Source organism: Trichomycterus rosablanca, chromosome 23 (genome assembly GCF_030014385.1).
Source record: "Trichomycterus rosablanca isolate fTriRos1 chromosome 23, fTriRos1.hap1, whole genome shotgun sequence".
Lineage (NCBI taxonomy): Eukaryota > Metazoa > Chordata > Actinopteri > Siluriformes > Trichomycteridae > Trichomycterus > Trichomycterus rosablanca.
In genome coordinates this window covers 12,865,701-12,885,204 of record NC_086010.1, presented here as the reverse complement: position 1 = coordinate 12,885,204, position 19,504 = coordinate 12,865,701, and the positions used below count along the sequence as shown (strand labels likewise).

General features: G+C 38.2%; 1 protein-coding gene across 1 annotated transcript; it reads right to left on the bottom strand.

Annotated features, from left to right (window-relative positions):
- Nucleotides 1-1,105: 1,105 nt before the first annotated feature.
- pigm (phosphatidylinositol glycan anchor biosynthesis, class M) lies at nucleotides 1,106-18,618 on the bottom strand. The gene is made up of 5 exons (XM_062985947.1): nucleotides 18,258-18,618; nucleotides 16,884-17,398; nucleotides 5,022-5,280; nucleotides 4,578-4,679; nucleotides 1,106-3,028 (listed from the first exon to the last, which is right to left on the bottom strand). Exons 1-5 carry the CDS (start codon nucleotides 18,438-18,440, stop codon nucleotides 2,861-2,863), a joined length of 1,227 nt encoding a protein of 408 aa, XP_062842017.1. The 5' UTR covers nucleotides 18,441-18,618; the 3' UTR covers nucleotides 1,106-2,860.
- Between the last annotated feature and the right edge of the window lie 886 nt (nucleotides 18,619-19,504).

The window sequence follows — 19,504 nt, the reverse complement described above, 5'->3', positions numbered from 1 at the left end:
GGTCTGACATGGTATGGGGCGGTGTCAGTGCCCTTGGCAAAGGTCATTTACACCTCTGTGATGGCAGCATTAATGCAGAAAAGTACATTGAGATTTTAGAGCAACATATGCTGCCTTCAAGATGTAATCTTTTCCAGGGATGTCCATGCATTTTTCAACAAGACAATGCAAAACCACATGCTGCACACATTACAAAGGCATGGCTGCGGAAGAAGAGGGTATGGGTACTGGACTGGCATGTCTGCAGTCCTGATCTGTCCCCAATAGAGAATGTGTGGAAAATTTTGAAATGAAAAATGCGACAACAACGACCCCATACTGTTGCACATCTTAAGACGTGTTTGCAGGAAGAATGGGAAAAAATAAAACCTGAAACACTAAATCACTTGGTATTCTTGGTGCCAAAACGTCTTTTAAGTGTGGTGAAAGGAAATGGCAACATATCAAAGTGGTAAATGCTTTACTGTCCCAACTTTTTTTGGAATGTTTTGCAGGCCTGAAATGCAGGAATGGATGGTTTTTAATAAATGAAATGAAGTTGAGCAGACAAAACTAGCTTATTCATCCTGTCTGTAATAAAATAAAAGTCAAAGTAAATGTAAGAAATGCTGTCCCAACTTTTTCGGATTTGGGTTGTATTTCTAACCTTGGACTACCTTAGAATTTGTGGAATCAGTATTATTTTTAAATAACTTCGTTTAAGCATATCAAGACATATTGTGCAAAGTTAAACTGCTATCTGTAAAAATGTTAAGATTTATGTATAAACAGAAAGCTTTCATAGTAAAACCAGAAATGGTTAAATAATGTTGCATCCATCTTCCTTAGTTTTTATATAAAGAACTGATATGACACATGCTGACAGTCTGATGTGAAAATGTTCTACAATCAATTATTGAAGCTTTTTGGTTAATTAGAACCTGTAATAGGGAACAATCTAAGTAGTTATTTCTGATTGTATTAATCTCCAGGACATTTTACCCTATTCAAGAGTAAATATAATATAAATATAAAAATACAAATGGGGCTAGAGACCTTACTCATTTTTGATACATTTTTATTAATAATATTTTTTATTCATTAATTAATTATATCTTTTTCAGTTGTAGAAGTAAACATACTTGTCAAAAGTTACTTCAATAAATCTAATAAAAGCAATTTATATGACTTTTAGAACAAGCTTTTTTGTACCAGAAATACATCAATATGTTTTACATATCAAATTCATTAAGGTGCATTGCACATTTATTTATGACTATATAGAAAAATACTTTAATAACATCCTGCATAATTGTTTCATGAATGTTATTATAATGATCTTTATTCTTAAATCTCTATACTGTGTACATAAATCTGCAAACAGCACCCACTGTTACATTCATTGACTTATTCATTGTCTGTTTTACCAACACTAATTCCAACAACATGAGTAAACACAAAATTAAGCTTTAAATTATCATCTATTAAAGATAAAGATTTACTTAAAGCCTATATTACAAAGTATTTACCCCCTAAACCTTATAAATGGTTGTGCCACTCTTGGCACTAACAACTGCTAACATTTGTAATAACTTGCAATGAGCTTATACCAGAATTGCTAAATTACATAGAAATTTTGGCCCACATTTCTATGCAGAATTGTTTTCAATTCTGCTACACTGGAGGGTTTACGAGCATGATGTGCCTGTAGGTCATGAACTGACGGAAAAAAAAATTCTCCTTCAGGTTTTTCTGATAAAGTGCAAAAATCTCAGTTCTGTCAATTACAAAAAGTAGCCTTGTAGAAGCAAAGCAATACAAGATCATGACACTAGCACCACCACGTTTGACTGTTTGTATGATTTCCCTTATAGCAGAACTTGTCTTCCAAAAAGTTTCACCTTTGTCCACAGAATAAATACCTTGGTCATCTAGTTTTTTTTTTTTTTTTTTTTTGTGCAAATGCAGGACAAGCCATTGTGTTCTTTCTGGTCAGCTGTGATTTGCACCTTGCACCTCTGCCATAAATTAAATTTTTCCAGTGTCTTATTTTGTTTGGAGTTTAATGACCTCACTTGCTGTTTTTTAGTCCTTGTTGGATACTCTTTCTGGATACCACAAAGCTGGTCTTGACTGCTCCAGCCCTGGATGTCCTTGTTGCTTTTGCAGTTTAGCTAGCAAAGCTTATTTACATCTGATTTCTAATTACCACTGACCTCATGCGGGCCGGTTGGAGACAGCCAAAAGCTGGATGTGGTCTGGGGGCTGTACAATGCCTAGGTGTGCTTTAGATGTTCTGCTATGTTCTTTTGTGACCTCCTGGATTAGTCGTTCTTGCATCTGTGGATAATGGCTCTCATTATGGTTCACTGGAGTCCCAAAGCCTTACCAATGGCTTTGTAACCCTTTCCAGATTTTAATAACCTTCTTTCACATCTGTATTTGAATCTCTTCAGAATGTGACATTATGTGCTGCTTTTTTGAAACCTTTAAAATCCTTTACATAGCCATAGTGGTTCTATTTAAGATGTGTAGATTCAACAGGTCTGGCAGTAGCATTGACGGTGTGGCTAGTGTTATTAAACCCAATTATCAATTACATTTGGTTACCTTGTTGATTTAGTAGCAAAGAGGACAATTACTTTTTTTCCCCACACAGCACAGTTCTGCAGATAGGGCTGAACAACATTTTGTGTTTACTTGGATTATCTTTGTCTGATATTAAAGGTAGTGTGACGATCTGAAACATGTGACAAATATGCAAAAAAGAGAAATTGGGTAGGGGTAAATATTTTTTGCAGCACTGTACCTTTAACTCCAAACTTGACTTATTGCAATATAACAAATTGCTTCTAGTGTATAATATATTTATTCCAGCCTTTTATTTAGCTTTTTTTATTTGCTGAACTGTCTCTGGAATGTACAAATTTATGATCTGAACTATTACAATTGAGTTGATGACAAGGAACAGCAAGCCAGCACACCAAATAAATACAAATGTGTCATATCCTTCAAATTCCAGGTAGTAAGCTGGTGCCAACCACACACCCTATGAAGACAAAAAAATGGAAAATTATTCATGTAAAGATTAGATTTTCGTATATAGACAAAATCAGAACAAATGCAACACAAACTTGACCACAACCTGTTTTTAAAAAAGCATTCCATAATAAAGCAAAATTATTTTAAATAATGCAAATTATATGCAAATTGAATAGCAAATAAAATTAGAACTTTTTATAATATTAATTTATTTTTGTATTATACATATTTACAGAATGAGTTTCAGGTATTAATTTTAAGGAAAATAATTTCATTTGTTTATTATTTAAAAAAAAAAAGTACTGTGCAGTGCCAAAATGACAATGTATAAAGATAAACATTTCACATTAGAAAAGTCCTGTTTACTGACAAATCAACATTTAAAATTCATGGCACTAACTGTAGACTTTAAGTACTCTTACTTGATGCCTTCGAAGAAAGCTTAAAGCAGGAGAAAGCTTTATACCACAATGTATCAGAACAACAGTGATGGATGGTGATGGGAAAAATCAAGTCTGAGGGTTTGAGCACAGAATCAGCTACACCCTGATAAATGAGAATTACTACTACATTCTTTAGAGACATGCTGTACCCTTTGGTTTGGATACTTGTGGAGGATTCATACTGAATAGCCCAAAACACACCTTGCAACAGCTGTTACAGACCAAAGATCAAGAGAGACTTTTCTCCACTGCCACCTTTTCACACACCATAGAGCAACACTGCAAGATCTTTTGAAATATTGTAAAATCATGCTGGGATAGCATGGATCATCAGATTTCACACAAACTTGTGGAGGCCATGCGAGCTTGAGTGCATGCTGTAATTACAGCAAAATCGAGACATGCCAAATACAAAAAAAAAAAATTGTTTACATTTTAAAAAACATTTGAGAAAAAGGCAAAAAAAAAAACATTCACTAGTGAGCCCAGACTTTTGACCTCTAATGAATCTACCCAGTTGTAGCCATCCAGTAAGATAAAGCATAATAAACTCTACAGACTATTTTAAGTGTCAGTCAAATATACAGATTCCATGCTTAAAAAACTAACAAAATACTACAGTCGAACCTCACTATATGTGCACAATTTGCTCCAGGAGGCTGTTCAAAATGCTATTTGTAAAAAAATTACGAATAAATTTTTTTCATAAGGAATAATGTAAACTGGATAAATCTGTTCCAGACTCCCAGATGCTTATTTAATGCATAAAACATACATGAAAACTCAATGAGTTCTTTTTTTCAGTTCAATTGTAGTTCTCACTGCTTTCCTTTTAGGACTGATTGAATCACTAATCTTTTTGAACCCATGATTACACTTGTTTTCAATGAAAAGCAATAAAATGTTTTACAGAACTTGTACAAATGATGCTTAGCAAACGAGAGCAAACACAAGACAAATTCTGGGGCAGCATACGAATGCCAAGTTGAATTTTATTTTAAAAAGCTGGACGAATGAGGCAGACGAATTTACTGTATGGGAACTTACATGTATACATTTTAAGCAATTGTATAACTCTATAATTTTCTAATGTAATAATTAAATTTATAATACCTGACCAGTAAACCACAGAAGCAGTAGTCCGACTCCTTGCTTTACTGAAATCCTCAAATATGGCAGGACCAAAGGTAGAAAACACAGGTACCACAAGAAATACTGCAGTAGAACAATGTAAACAAAATATTACATAAAATGTCCAATACCTATGCCATACACCACTAATATTTAGCTAATAGAGACACAGTGTGTTAAAAAAAAAATCTTAGACTTTTTAATAATAATGTGACAGTTCTTGTGATCTTTTGAGGTTGTTATTTTCTGGGTTCTTTTTACCTCAGTAAGCAGTCAATGACACTCAATAAAACTACATCAAGTGAAAACATTAAAAATCAGAAAACCCTTAAACACGGCTAAGGCTATCCCTGGCAATGTACTAAATAAAATACTAAAATAACAATAAAATTATGCTGTGTAGAGCCCATTAAAAATAAAGCATACCTGTGAGGTGCAGACTTTGTTAAAACTGACAAAGATGGCTGTGTTGAGAAAGCAACAGAGAGGCAAGTCAGCATGGAATGCCAGAGAGCTAAAAAACAGGAGTATAACCTGGGGAAGAAAGGCTGCTACCCCCAGAACCAAGCTTTTTTCACTTTCCATGTTTAGGTAAAACATATAAAAGTAGGGGGAGAAATTATGACGAGTATCCCGCCTTGTCAAGTGGTAGAAGTAAGTTTCATACAGGAAGTCCCAACCATACCTGATAAATTAAAAAAAAAGGTTAAAAACAAAGCAAATTAAATTACACAAATTATACCAGTGGGGCCAAAAAATATTTAGTCAGCCACTGATTGTGCAAGTTCTCCTACTTAGAAAGATGAGAGAGGTCTGTAATTTTCATCATAGGTACACTTCAACTATGAGAGACAAAATGAGAAAAATAAATCCAGGAAATCTTCACCAGGTTTGCACACACTGTAGCTGGTATTTTGGCCCATTCCTCCATGCAGATCTCCTCTAGAGCAGTGATGTTTTGGGGCTGTCGCTGGGCAACACGGACTTTCAACTCCCTCCACAAATTTTCTATGGGGTTGAGGTCTGGAGACTGGCTAGGCCACTCCAGGACCTTGAAATGCTTTTTACGGAGCCACTCCTTCGTTGCCCGAGCGGTGTGTTTGGGATCATTGTGGGATGCAACTCAGCATTCTTCTTCCTCCAAACACGACGAGTTGAGTTTTTACCAAAAAGTTCCATTTTGGTTTTATCTGACCACATGATATTCTCTCAATCCTCTTCTGGATCATCCATATGCTCTCTGGCAGACTTCAGACGGGCCTGGACATGTACTGGCTTAAGCAGGGGGACACACCTGGCACTGCAGGATTTGAGTCCCTCTCGGCGTAGTGTGTTACTGATGGTAGCCTTTGTTACTTTGGTCCCAGCTCTCTGCAGGTCATTCATCAGGTCCCTCCGTGTAGTTCTGGGATTTTTGCTCACCGTTCTCGTGATCATTTTGACCCCACGGGATGAGATCTTGCGTGGGGCCCCAGATCGAGGGAGATTATCAATGGTCTTGTATGTCTTCCATTTTCTTACAATTGCTCCCACAGTTGATTTATTCACACCAACCTGCTTGCCTATTGTAGATTCACTCTTCCCAGCCTGGTGCAGGTCTACAATTTTCTTCCTGGTGTCCTTTGACAGCTCTTTGGCCATGGTTGAGTTTGGAGTCTGACTGTTTGAGGCTGTGGACAGGTGTCTTTTATACAGATAACGAGGTCAAACAGGTGCCATTAATACAGGTAACGAGTGGAGGACAGAAAAGCTTCTTAAAGAAGAAGTTACAGGTCTGTGAGAGCCAGAAATCTTGCTTGTTTGTGGGTGACCAAATACTTATTTTCCACCATAATTTACAAATAAATTCTTTAAAAATCCTACAATGTGATTTCCTGGATTTTTTTTTTCTCATTTTGTCTCTCATAGTTGAAGTGTACCTATCATGAAAATTACAGACCTCTCTCATCTTTCTAAGTAGGAGAACTTGCACAATCAGTGGCTGACTACATACTTTTTGGCCCCACTGTATACGTTTTGCCTGTAGAGCATTTAAAAATTACGTGGCAAATTTTTTCATAACAATGTAAATTATGTCAGTTATTTTAAAAGTTTAAAAAATATGCTAATGAAAAAAAAAACTTTTTAAACATGTTTTTGTACCTTTTTAAAGGGAAATATTTTGTACCAACTGTGCATATCACAATCATGGGTTCATTAAATGTTGGGCTGATGGTACTTACTTGTTGTACCCATGTTAAATAAAGACCAAAAGACCAGAGTGATTTACTAAGAGCAAACTCGTAATGCTTTAAGACTAAAGTATCTCCAAAACACAGCCAGTGGTCCGAGGAGAGACAAGCCACAGACTGCCAACAAGTTGTTGGGTGGGGTATGACTTTTTGATGTCAGAAGACATGAAATTTAGTTTTCAGTACAGAACAACCGAAGGGCTACAAATAATTTTATTACTGGTGATAAGTAGGGCTGGGTGGTATGACCAAAAATTTGTATCACAGTATTTTTTAAGATTTTGACAGTTTCACGGTATATCTCAGTACGTTTTTTTTTTTTTTTTTTGTATGACTGGGACTTTTTATGTCTGTGGCTGATTTTACTGTCATAAGTACATAGAATATACAGTATATATATATATATATATACATACATACAGTGTATCACAAAAGTGAGTACACCCCTCACATTTCTGCAAATATTTCATTATATCTTTTCATGGGACAACACTATAGACATGAAACTTGGATATAACTTAGAGTAGTCAGTGTACAGCTTGTATAGCAAAGTAGATTTACTGTCTTCTGAAAATAACTCAACACACAGCCATTAATGTCTAAATAGCTGGCAACATAAGTGAGTACACCCCACAGTGAACATGTCCAAATTGTGCCCAAATGTGTCGTTGTCCCTCCCTGGTGTCATGTGTCAAGGTCCCAGGTGTAAATGGGGAGCAGGGCTGTTAAATTTGGTGTTTTGGGTACAATTCTCTCATACTGGCCACTGGATATTCAACATGGCACCTCATGGCAAAGAACTCTCTGAGGATGTGAGAAATAGAATTGTTGCTCTCCACAAAGATGGCCTGGGCTATAAGAAGATTGCTAACACCCTGAAACTGAGCTACAGCATGGTGGCCAAGGTCATACAGCGGTTTTCCAGGACAGGTTCCACTCGGAACAGGCTTCGCTAGGGTCGACCAAAGAAGTTTTTGGCTTTAAAAAATAGACACATGAGTGCTGCCAGCATTGCTGCAGAGGTTGAAGACGTGGGAGGTCAGCCTGTCAGTGCTCAGACCATACACTGCATCAACTCGGTCTGCATGGTCGTCATCCCAGAAGGAAGCTGACGCACAAGAAAGCCCGCAAACAGTTTGCTGAAGACAAGCAGTCCAAGAACATGGATTACTGGAATGCCCTGTGGTCTGACGAGACCAAGATAAACTTGTTTGGCTCAGATGGTGTCCAGCATGTGTGGCGGCGCCCTGGTGAGAAGTACCAAGACAACTGTATCTTGCCTACAGTCAAGCATGGTGGTGGTAGCATCATGGTCTTGGGCTGCATGAGTGTTGCTGGCACTGGGGAGCTGCAGTTCGTTGAGGGAAACATGAATTCCAACATGTACTGTGATATTCTGAAACAGAGCATGATCCCCTCCCTTCGAAAACTGGGCCTCATGGCAGTTTTCCAACAGGATAACGACCCCAAACACAACCTCCAAGATGACAACTGCCTTGCTGAGGAAGCTGAAGGTAAAGGTGATGGACTAAACCCAATTGAGCACCTGTGGCGCATCCTCAAGTGGAAGGTGGAGGAGTTCAAGGTGTCTAACATCCACCAGCTCCGTGATGTCATCATGGAGGAGTGGAAGAGGATTCCAGTAGCAACCTGTGCAGCTCTGGTGAATTCCATGCCCAGGAGGGTTAAGGCAGTGCTGGATAATAATGGTGGTCACACAAAATATTGACACTTTGGGCACAATTTGGACATGTTCACTGTGGGGTGTACTCACTTATGTTGCCAGCCATTTAGACATTAATGGCTGTGTGTTGAGTTATTTTCAGAAGACAGTAAATCTACACTGCTATACAAGCTGCTATATATGTTTTAGTTCTATAGTGTTGTCCCATGAAAAGATATAATAAAATATTTGCAGAAATGTGAGGGGTGTACTCACTTTTGTGATACACTGTATATATATGTATATATATATATATATATATATATATATATATATATATATATATATATATATATATATATATATATATATATACAGTCTATCACAAAAGTGAGTACACCCCTCACATTTCTGCAGATATTTAAGTATATCTTTTCATGGGACAACACTGACAAAATGACACTTTGACACAATGAAAAGTAGTCTGTGTGCAGCTTATATAACAGTGTAAATTTATTATTTCCTCAAAATAACTCAATATACAGCCATTAATGTCTAAACCACCGGCAACAAAAGTAAGTACACCCCTTAGTGAAAGTTCCTGAAGTGTCAATATTTTGTGTGGCCACCATTATTTCCCAGAACTGCCTTAACTCTCCTGGGCATGGAGTTTACCAGAGCTTCACAGGTTGCCACTGGAATGCTTTTCCACTCCTCCATGACGACATCACGGAGCTGGCGGATATTCGAGACTTTGCGCTCCTCCACCTTCCGCTTGAGGATGCCCCAAAGATGTTCTATTGGGTTTGGGTCTGGAGACATGCTTGGCCAGTCCATCACCTTTACCCTCAGCCTCTTCAATAAAGCAGTGGTCGTCTTAGAGGTGTGTTTGGGGTCATTATCATGCTGGAACACTGCCCTGCGACCCAGTTTCCGGAGGGAGGGGATCATGCTCTGCTCTGCTCAGTATTTCACAGTACATATTGGAGTTCATGTGTCCCTCAATGAAATGTAACTCCCCAACACCTGCTGCACTCATGCAGCCCCAGACCATGGCATTCCCACCACCATGCTTGACTGTAGGCATGACACACTTATCTTTGTACTCCTCACCTGATTGCCGCCACACATGCTTGAGACCATCTGAACCAAACAAATTAATCTTGGTCTCATCAGACCATAGGACATGGTTCCAGTAATCCATGTCCTTTGTTGACATGTCTTCAGCAAACTGTTTGCGGGCTTTCTTGTGTAGAGACTTCAGAAGAGGCTTCCTTCTGGGGTGACAGCCATGCAGACCAATTTGATGTAGTGTGCGGCGTATGGTCTGAGCACTGACAGGCTGACCCCCCACCTTTTCAATCTCTGCAGCAATGCTGACAGCACTCCTGCGCCTATCTTTCAAAGACAGCAGTTGGATGTGACACTGAGCACGTGCACTCAGCTTCTTTGGACGACCAACGCGAGGTCTGTTCTGAGTGGACCCTGCTCTTTAAAAACGCTGGATGATCTTGGCCACTGTGCTGCAGCTCAGTTGGCAATCTTCTTGTAGCCTTGGCCATCTTCATGTAGCGCAACAATTCGTCTTTTAAGATCCTCAGAGAGTTCTTTGCCATGAGGTGCCATGTTGGAACTTTCAGTGACCAGTATGAGAGAGTGTGAGAGCTGTACTACTAAATTGAACACACCTGCTCCCTATGCACACCTGAGACCTAGTAACACTAACAAATCACATGACATTTTGGAGGGAAAATGACAAGCAGTGCTCAATTTGGACATTTAGGGGTGTAGTCTCTTTTGTTGCCGGTGGTTTAGACATTAATGGCTGTATATTGAGTTATTTTGAGGGAAGAATAAATTTACACTGTTATATAAGCTGCACACAGACTACTTTTCATTGTGTCAAAGTGTCATTTTGTCAGTGTTGTCCCATAAAAAGATATACTTAAATATCTGCAGAAATGTGAGGGGTGTACTCACTTTTGTGATACACTGTATATATATATATATATATATATATATATATATATATATATATATATATATATATATATATATATATATATATATATATATATAAAATTTCACCATGTATATAATAAAGGTTTTGAGTAGGGTTGTCCCGATCACGTTTTTTTTTATTCCGATACCGATCCCGATTATTAATTTTGATCCCGATCCAATACCGAGTCTCAAACCGATACTTGTATTTTCTAGATATTGTCTAGATAAGAACTGGATAATACTGTTCACACAGTGCACACTTCAAGTACATAACAGTTATTCAAATTAATCCAATGTATATGTTTAACAACTGAATAGCTCTGCAGTGCTGAAGGGAAAAATGCTGCATCCAAGCTATTGGCTTAATGTTTTGTATTTTTACAAAATCAATCAAAATGAGTGAGATAATTACAGTTTAACTTTAAACTTTACATTCGAAGAAAAAAAATCTGTTTAATGCAGTGATACACTAAAAATGAACAGAAATCTGTGTAGCAGCTTAACTTGAATATAAGAAAAAAAGTTACTTAAAAGCATTACAGTAAAACCTGAATACCAAAATAAAATGGAAAGGTTCTTTTGTTATGAAGGAAAGCCAGTTTTTAAAGTGCTTGTATTGTGACAGTGGTTTGATGGACGTTTCTATGCGAAGTGAGTGTTTTGACCCTTTGGGGCTTCCATAGTTCATGGTTGTCATGGTGATGGTGGACGCTGGCGCATTTGGCTGCCGCTACCGCTACCATATTTTATCGTATTTTTATTGTATTTTTCATTCTTTTTCATATTTTTATACACTCCTGTGATCACTACCGCTCCTGTCGCTCTATTTATTTATTTTTTAATCCGAAAATATCTGCGCCTTGTTGGATAATAGCACTATACCTTGAGTTAGCATTGGAGTTATCATCTGCTACCGGTACTTTTGTTTATGTCCTGCTTCATCGCCCTTCTTCTCTCTGCTCTGCCCCCACTGTGGACATCTCTCGTCTGGCTTTCGCTTTAAAATATACAGCTATGGAACTTCTCCAACTCCGTTACCGGATCCCATCCCTCAAGCCGTCATCATCTTTGTTTTCACACCTGGATATTGCTCACCTTCCACGTCGTAAATATATCCATCGTGGCTCTCATCGAAATTACAAATTTGACGATAGCAAACCGATAAGGTCTCTTTGGTCAACTCTACCCCGTTCACCCAGCAGACGCCGTACTCGGTCTGTTAACCGGGATGTGCTGGCTACCTTGGCTAGGTCGCCAAGCACCGTACACAGTCTGAACTCTCTTCACATTGGTCTACTGAATATCCGTTCGCTCTCTGACAAGAGTTCTTTGGTCTATGATTTACTAACCGATCATAAATTAGATTTTCTCTGCCTGACCGAGACATGGCAACAACCTGGTGAGTTTTCTCAATTAAATCAATGCATTCCACCCGGGTTTGCCTTTACCTGTGAACCTCGCACCACTGGGCGAGGAGGCGGTATTGCTACCCTCTACAGTAAGAAATGGAAAGTGACCTCAGTGTCTGTTCCTCCTCATATTTCATTTGAATCAACTATTATCCAAATTAATGGACCAATACCTACTATTTTGGCCACAATCTACCGACCACCTAAGCATAATACTGATTTTATAAATGATTTTTCCACTTTCCTAACTTCACTCTGCTCTATGTCACCGAACACAATAGTTCTCGGAGACTTCAACATCCACATTGACAACAAAAATAATACATTTACAAAAGATTTCTTGTCATGCATCGATGGTTTTGGCCTGCAGCAACATGTGGACTTTCCAACCCACTGCAAGGGGCATACTCTAGATCTCATCTGCTGTTCTGGAGTAACCCCTCTGAATTGTACTGCTTCAGATCTTCCTATCTCTGATCACCACCTGATTTCTTTTACTGTGACACTGCCATCAGCTAAAACGAGTCCTCGGGACATCTCATTCCATAATATCAAGAACATCGATCATACTGACCTATCATCGGGAGTCAGTGCTCTCCATTGGAACTATGGATCTGCTTCTACCCAAGACCTCATCTCTCATTACAACACAGAGCTGCATAATCTCTTGGATAATCTTGCCCCATTAAAAACACGAACTGTTTCATTTACTCGCACTGCACCATGGTACACTACTGAACTACGACAACTAAAATCAAGGGCACGACAGCTCGAACGCCTGTATAGGAAAAGTGGACTTACTGTGCACAAGGAAATGTATAATAACCACCTACTGCATTATAAAGATGCTATCTCGGCTTCCAAATCTACCTACTATGGATCACTATTTAGGGCGTTTGAGGGTAACACCCGTGCACTTTTTTCTACTGTGAATAACATTTTGCAGCCACCGGACACTTTACCTAACCACATGTACTCAACTGAACTGTGTGACAAGTTTATGTCATTCTTCAATTCCAAAATCCAAAATATTCACCAGCAGCTGTACTCTCCACCTGTTAATACTATAAGCTATGACTGTACAACTGCTCATGTACTATGTTCTTGTTCCCTATCTACTTTTGAACTTCCTACTATAACTGAAATAACCCGCCTTATCCAAAAATCTAAACCTTCAACCTGCATTCTTGATCCTCTCCCTACAAACCTTGTCAAATCTTGCGTTTCCTCTCTGTGTACTCCTATTACTGCCATTGTTCAATCATCTCTTCTTTCTGGTTCTCTTCCTGCCCCTCTCAAGATGGCAACTATTACACCCATACTTAAGAAACCTGGCTTGGATCCCAATGACCTAAATAACTTTCGTCCTATTTCTAATCTACCTTTTATTTCGAAAGTTATTGAGAAAGTTGTTTTTGCTCAAGTTCATAAATATCTAATAGACAACGATTTATATGAGGCTTTCCAGTCTGGTTTTCGCCCTCTACATAGCACAGAAACGGCACTTCTTAAAATAACTAATGACCTTCTAGTGGCAGCTGACTCTAGTTTGCTAACCATTCTCATTCTTCTAGATCTGAAGGCGGCCTTCGATACTATCTCACACAAAATCTTGCTGGACCGCCTCAAATCAATTGGACTTACTGATACTGTTTCTGCATGGTTTTTCTCCTATATTAATGGTCGTAGCCAGTTCGTTCAACTCAAACATTTTCAGTCTCACCCATCTGAAGTTGTTTGTGGTGTCCCACAGGGCTCTGTTCTAGGACCTCTCTTATTTATTATTTACCTTCTACCTGTTGGTCAAATATTTAGGAAACATAAAATCCAATTCCACTGTTATGCTGATGACACCCAACTATACTTATCTACTAAACCTAATGCCTTGCTACCTTCTACCCTATCTGACTGCTTAGACGAAACTAAAAACTGGTTCTCTAAAAACTTCCTGATGGTTAATACAGATAAAACCCAAATTCTCCTTGTGGGAACTAAGACCACTCTCGCCAAAACCAAATCGTTTACTTTGAACTTTGAAAACTCTGTCATTTCACCTTCTTCCCAGGTTAAAAGCCAGGGTGTTGTTCTTGACAGTCATCTTTCTTTCAAAGCACACATCAATAACATTACACGATCTGCCTACTTCCACTTAAGGAATATCAACCGCCTACGCCCGTTCCTCAGTCAAACAAGTACTGCCATTCTCGTCCATGCGCTGGTAACATCCCGAATTGACTACTGTAATTCAATCCTATTCGGCTTACCTCATAAATCATTACAAAAACTCCAACTAGTCCAAAACTCCACTGCACGGATTATCTCTAGCTCACCCTCAACTAATCACATCACTCCAGTTCTCAGACAGCTTCACTGGCTCCCCGTAAATTATCGCATACACTTTAAGATCTTGTTATTCACATTCAAAGCTCTACATGGTCTAGCACCCTCTTACATCTCCGATTTACTCCAGTTCTACAATCCCACCCGCACTCTTAGGTGTTCCTCAGCCTTCCAGCTTTCTATTCCTTCTGTCCGCCTGTCGACTATGGGTGCAAGGGCTTTTAGCCACTCTGCCCCTTCTCTCTGGAACACCCTCCCAATCCATATCCGTACTATCGATTGTTTCTCTACTTTTAAATCCCAACTTAACTCACCTCTTCAAGCTAGCCTACTACTAATCTTTCAAACTTGATTGGTACTACTACCCCAATATTTGTTTAATAGTGATTACATTTGACTGTTTAGAGATTGTATTGATTTTATTGTATTTATCTTTATTGATTTTTCTATTAGATTTTAATGGTTTATTGATGTCTGTTACTTTCTTGCTTTTGTAAGGTGTCCTTGAGTGTTTTGAAAGGCGCCATAAATAAAATGGATTATTATTATTATTATAGTGCATGGAATAGTGTGCTTGACTCTAGCTGTTCGGAACCGTAACAGAAGAAGTTAATAAAGTGTTCTGCTCCCGACAATATGTGACTATACTGTGTATTTATTTCTTTATTAAACGAGTGCATCACTACGTTGTTTTGTAAACCGGAGTGATCCTTGACTCACACACCATATAAACAGTAAAATTCTACAGTATTGAACGCAGCTCTGCTACTACCGCCTCGTGAAACGCTCACAGTGCAGACATTACACTTCACTGTGGGACTTGTTTCACTTTCCAATTCAAACTATTTCCACACAGCGGACATGCTGATGTAAAACAAAAGATCGGGATTACGATCGGGTTTAGTAAAGCCGATTCCGATCAGTTAAAAAATGCTTTGATCGGCCCAGATCCCGATCTTTGAGATCGGATCGGGACATCCCTAGTTTTGAGTACTGTAAGCTTTGCTTGGCTTCACAAAATGACACAATATATGATGGAATCAGTACGTGTGAAAAAGTTGCAATCAATACAATTTTTATTGTTTATTTAATATTTAAGTATTATACAATTATCCTTAGCTATCCCTTTAACAAAGAAAACAATGTTTGCAAACTCCACTGTACAACTTGACCACTAGTCTGTTCTGTTGACCACTTCACCCCGTAAGACATACCTGGAATCCAGTGTTTTACTTATTGCTCTGAAAGCTTCTTTCTCAACTGTCTATAGAGGAATCGTGTCCTTGCATATGCGGATTGTCACTGCGTTTGTAATGTCATTGTTTTAATCCACCCCTTGAAAGCACAACAGTATGAGGTCGTCATTGTCGCATTTTTCATTTCAATATTCTCCACACATTCTCTATTGGGGACAGGTTAGTACTGCAGGCAGGCCAGTCCATTAAGGTTTGCCAAAGTAATCCCTTGCCCATGTGGTTTAAACAGCTATTGTTGAGTGGCAGTTCTTGTTGCAGTGCCGTCTGAGGGATTAAAAATCATGGGCGTTCAGCTTAAGCTTGCGCCCTTGGCCTTTATGCACTGAAATTCCTCCCAATTCCCTGAATCGTTTAATGATAGTATGCACTGTAGAGGGAGAAATATGCAAATCCCTTCCAATCTTTCTTTGAGGCACATTGTTTTTAAACATTTCACTAATTTTCTCACGCATTTGTTGACAAACTGGAGATCCTGTGGCCATCTTTGCTCAATAAAGACTGAGCCTTTCCTGGATGCTACTTTTGTACCAAACCATGATTATAATCATCTGTTGACATCACTTGTTTGGAATCACATAATTATTTAGTTTTTTCCCCTCACTACTAGCCCTAAATTGCCCCTGTCCCAGCTTTTTTGGAATGTGTTGCAGGCCTGAAATGCAGGAATGGAGGTATATTAACAAATGAAATGAAGTTGAGCAATGCTTTTGTGAGCAGACAAAGCATGATATATCTTGGGTTCAAACTCTCTGCAATCAAATAAAAGTCAAAGTAAATGTAAGGAACACTGCATTTTTATTTTATTTGCATTCTCTATACTATTCTCTATAACCTGATTTGGGGTTGTAATATTGTTTGCCTCTAAAAGCGCTACAGAGCGTTGTGCAGATTAGGTACAGCTCACTAGTTAGCCAGGTACTATTAGCATAACAGTGTTAACAGATAAGAGAGGTTTTCTCGATATGGTGGGGAAAAAAAATAAACAAAAACAGCAAACAGATGGAGGATGAGAGGGAGACCAAAGATGCACTGGAAGAACCTGCCAAAGAAATGTCTCGAGCTGTGTCGTCAGTTTAGAATTTTCTTCTGTTTCCGACACAGACTAAATTATTGTGTCAGACATATATTGTGTCAGTTTGGGGGGATAAGCAAACCATATAGCACTCAAAACCTTATATATATATATATAGTAAGTACAATAAGCAATAAGTAAGTATTGATATACCGTGAAATACCATCTGAACAAAAAATATTGCGATACAAATTTTTGGTTATACCGCCTGACGTTAAACTCATTCAGTAAAAGAAAATTAAAAGTTGTAAAAAGTTTCTGCATACATATTAGTCAACACAACACCCAGCACAATCCCCAAGTATTAACTTACATGTAATAAAAGATCAAATTCAGTCCAAAAAACACAGCTCCTGCAACAGCAACAAACTTGAACAGGTCCCTACTGAAGAGTCTCTGACATGTTCTTAAAATTTCTTTGCAATTGTCCTTTGATGATATAAACAGGGCAATGGGAAGTGCATATATTACAGTATAGATTTTCATATGAAGAGACAGACCATAGAGAGATGCTGCTACAATAAGTCTGTTCTGTTTTAGACAATGGAGTGTAAAGAGGACCAAATAAGATAACAATGTGTCACTATTTCCACGTGTTGTTACACCAACAGATAGAGGATTGAGCAGCCACACAGCACAGAAACAACAAGCTGTGTAACTGGATAAACCCCGTAGAGACAAAATTTTGTACAAAAGGACACCTGACAATATGTCACAAATAACAAACAGCAGCTTTCCAAAGTGAGGGGTTAAGTAGATGTTGGGTAACAACAACCATGCCAGGAGTGGAGTATAACGGTAGGTAGACCTGTTGTATGGAGACTTGCCCTATGAAAGTAAAAAAAAAACTGTTGTCAAATAACTTTAACTAGAATTTCCAAGAATATACTATCCTCTGAACATTATAAAAACCCACAAATAATTTCCATAAAGGTCTATGTCTACATTTACAATTTACATGTAACAGATTAATGTTGAAGCCATTCTTCTTCTCGTCACAACTTTATATATGAGCTAAACCCTAATAAAATAAAATTTAAACTGGACCAAATCCATCAGTGTTTTCGTAACAAGCAGAAAAAGAATGGTCTCTGACCCAACACCCAAAAAACTGTATAGTGGCATACGCAGGGAGGCATATGTTTAAAAAGATTATTCAGTTTGGGATAAATAATTGATTTCTTACCCTGCTAAATACAGAAACATTGGTCTACTTCTTTCACAAATAATTATAATTTTTATATCCTTGGCTTTGCCCAACAGTGTTGTAAACCAACCTATTAATCAGTACTCCAGTACTACAAGATCCGTGTAACTGAAGAGGCCGTTCATGCAATCATTTTTCAGAGAGTATGACGAAATGAGCAGTTAATAGTAACAAATAAATGAACAGGGTTTTTTTGCATCATTATTTTTAGGGATTCATCAGAACTGATTTTTATATGCAGCCAATATACAGCTTTTTAGTGCAATTACAGGAAAGGAATATTAGTAAAAACAATTTTTATATGATCATTTTTCATTTTAAATGATAACCATAACAGCATCTGTCGTCTGTCGCCGACATTACGACAATTTGACTATTTGCAGTCTATGCTATTGTAATACTGGTGCTTTCAGTAATCCAGTTTAATAGAAACTACGATAGCAAGTTTGTCCACTAAAATAATCTGTCAGAGAAACTCACCTGCATTACAAAGCTTGAAGCATCTGTAAACACGTGATAGTCGATGTCCGTGTATTTCACTACCAATGTTTTGTCTTGATAAATCCCAAAGCAAATACAAAATAAACGTACAACAAATGCCACACCGTGCAGCGTCCAAAAATTCATTAACTGAGAAACAAATATTTTAGCAGCACATGCCATTTCCCTTTTTGCTAGCTGTAAAATTAAGGACAAGCGGGAAGTTATAGAAAACTGGTTAGCTTCGTTTATCTTGCTGAATCACTTATTCACAAAAAGTCATAAACACGCCACACTACAGCTAAATGCCATTTTTAAGGAATGTGCTCTTTCTGTAAAACTACTAATAGTTGAAAAACAAGCGTCAACGCGTAAAGACCTTTCCAGCTTTTTTTTCTTTTACTTCTTGAGAATTTTTGAAGGTAGGCAAACCTGTTTTAGTGCATTACTGCCACCAACTGATGAGCTGGAGGAGCGTCGTGGTTGGAAATATGACGGGGCATATTGCTTCTTTTCCACCGCACGGAACTGGTGTAGTTTTTCGGTTGACTAGTTATAAGGTAGACTTTTTAAAATAATAAAGAAAGTTCAAATAAGTAAAGTCACTGTGTGATGAGAGGACATCCACTTTTTCACCTGCAGCAAATTAAAGTTTCCTCTTGAACTACGTTTCTTAAGACAACACGTGTTTGTGACGCATACTTGTGAGAGGCACATAATTAGTGATGGGTCGGTCGCGAACGATTCGGCTCTAAGAGCCGGCTCTTTAAAGTGAACGACGGGATCCGGCTGCTGGTTTTTTCTGTCAAAACCGCACACACACACACACACACACACACACACACACACACACACACAGAGAGAACTCAGCGCTTTACACAAATCAAATCACATTATTGTCACGTCACATTAACACAGGTGTGAAAGGTGAGTGAAATGCTTAGGTGCTCAGTCCCTCCATAACAGAAAAGAAAAACAGGATCAACCCATCAAAGATGAGCTCCTTGGTTTTTCTGAATGCTAATCTTCACTAAATACTTACAAATACTGTCACCTGGATGCTGATTTTTCTTTTTGTTTTGCACATTTTCATTTATATTTTGTTGAGTGTGAGTGATGCTTCGTTGATGTTGTGTTGTTTCACTCTAGATGCTTGTTTATTTTGTTTTGTTTATTAGGATTTTAACGTCACGTTTTACACTTTGGTTACATTCATGACAGGAACATTCACCTCACTTGCATGTCTT

Bases quoted from the DNA above. Each gene is read 5' to 3' on its own strand.
- pigm (XM_062985947.1), bottom strand. From the start codon at position 18,440: ATGGCATGTGCTGCTAAAATATTTGTTTCTCAGTTAATGAATTTTTGG. The intron at 17,399-18,257 runs GTGAGTTTCTCT...TTACTTTCATAG, and splicing joins CTTCAAGCTTTGTAATGCAG to GGCAAGTCTCCATACAACAG. The intron at 3,029-4,577 runs GTATTATAAATT...TTGTCTTCATAG, and splicing joins TTCTGTGGTTTACTGGTCAG to GGTGTGTGGTTGGCACCAGC.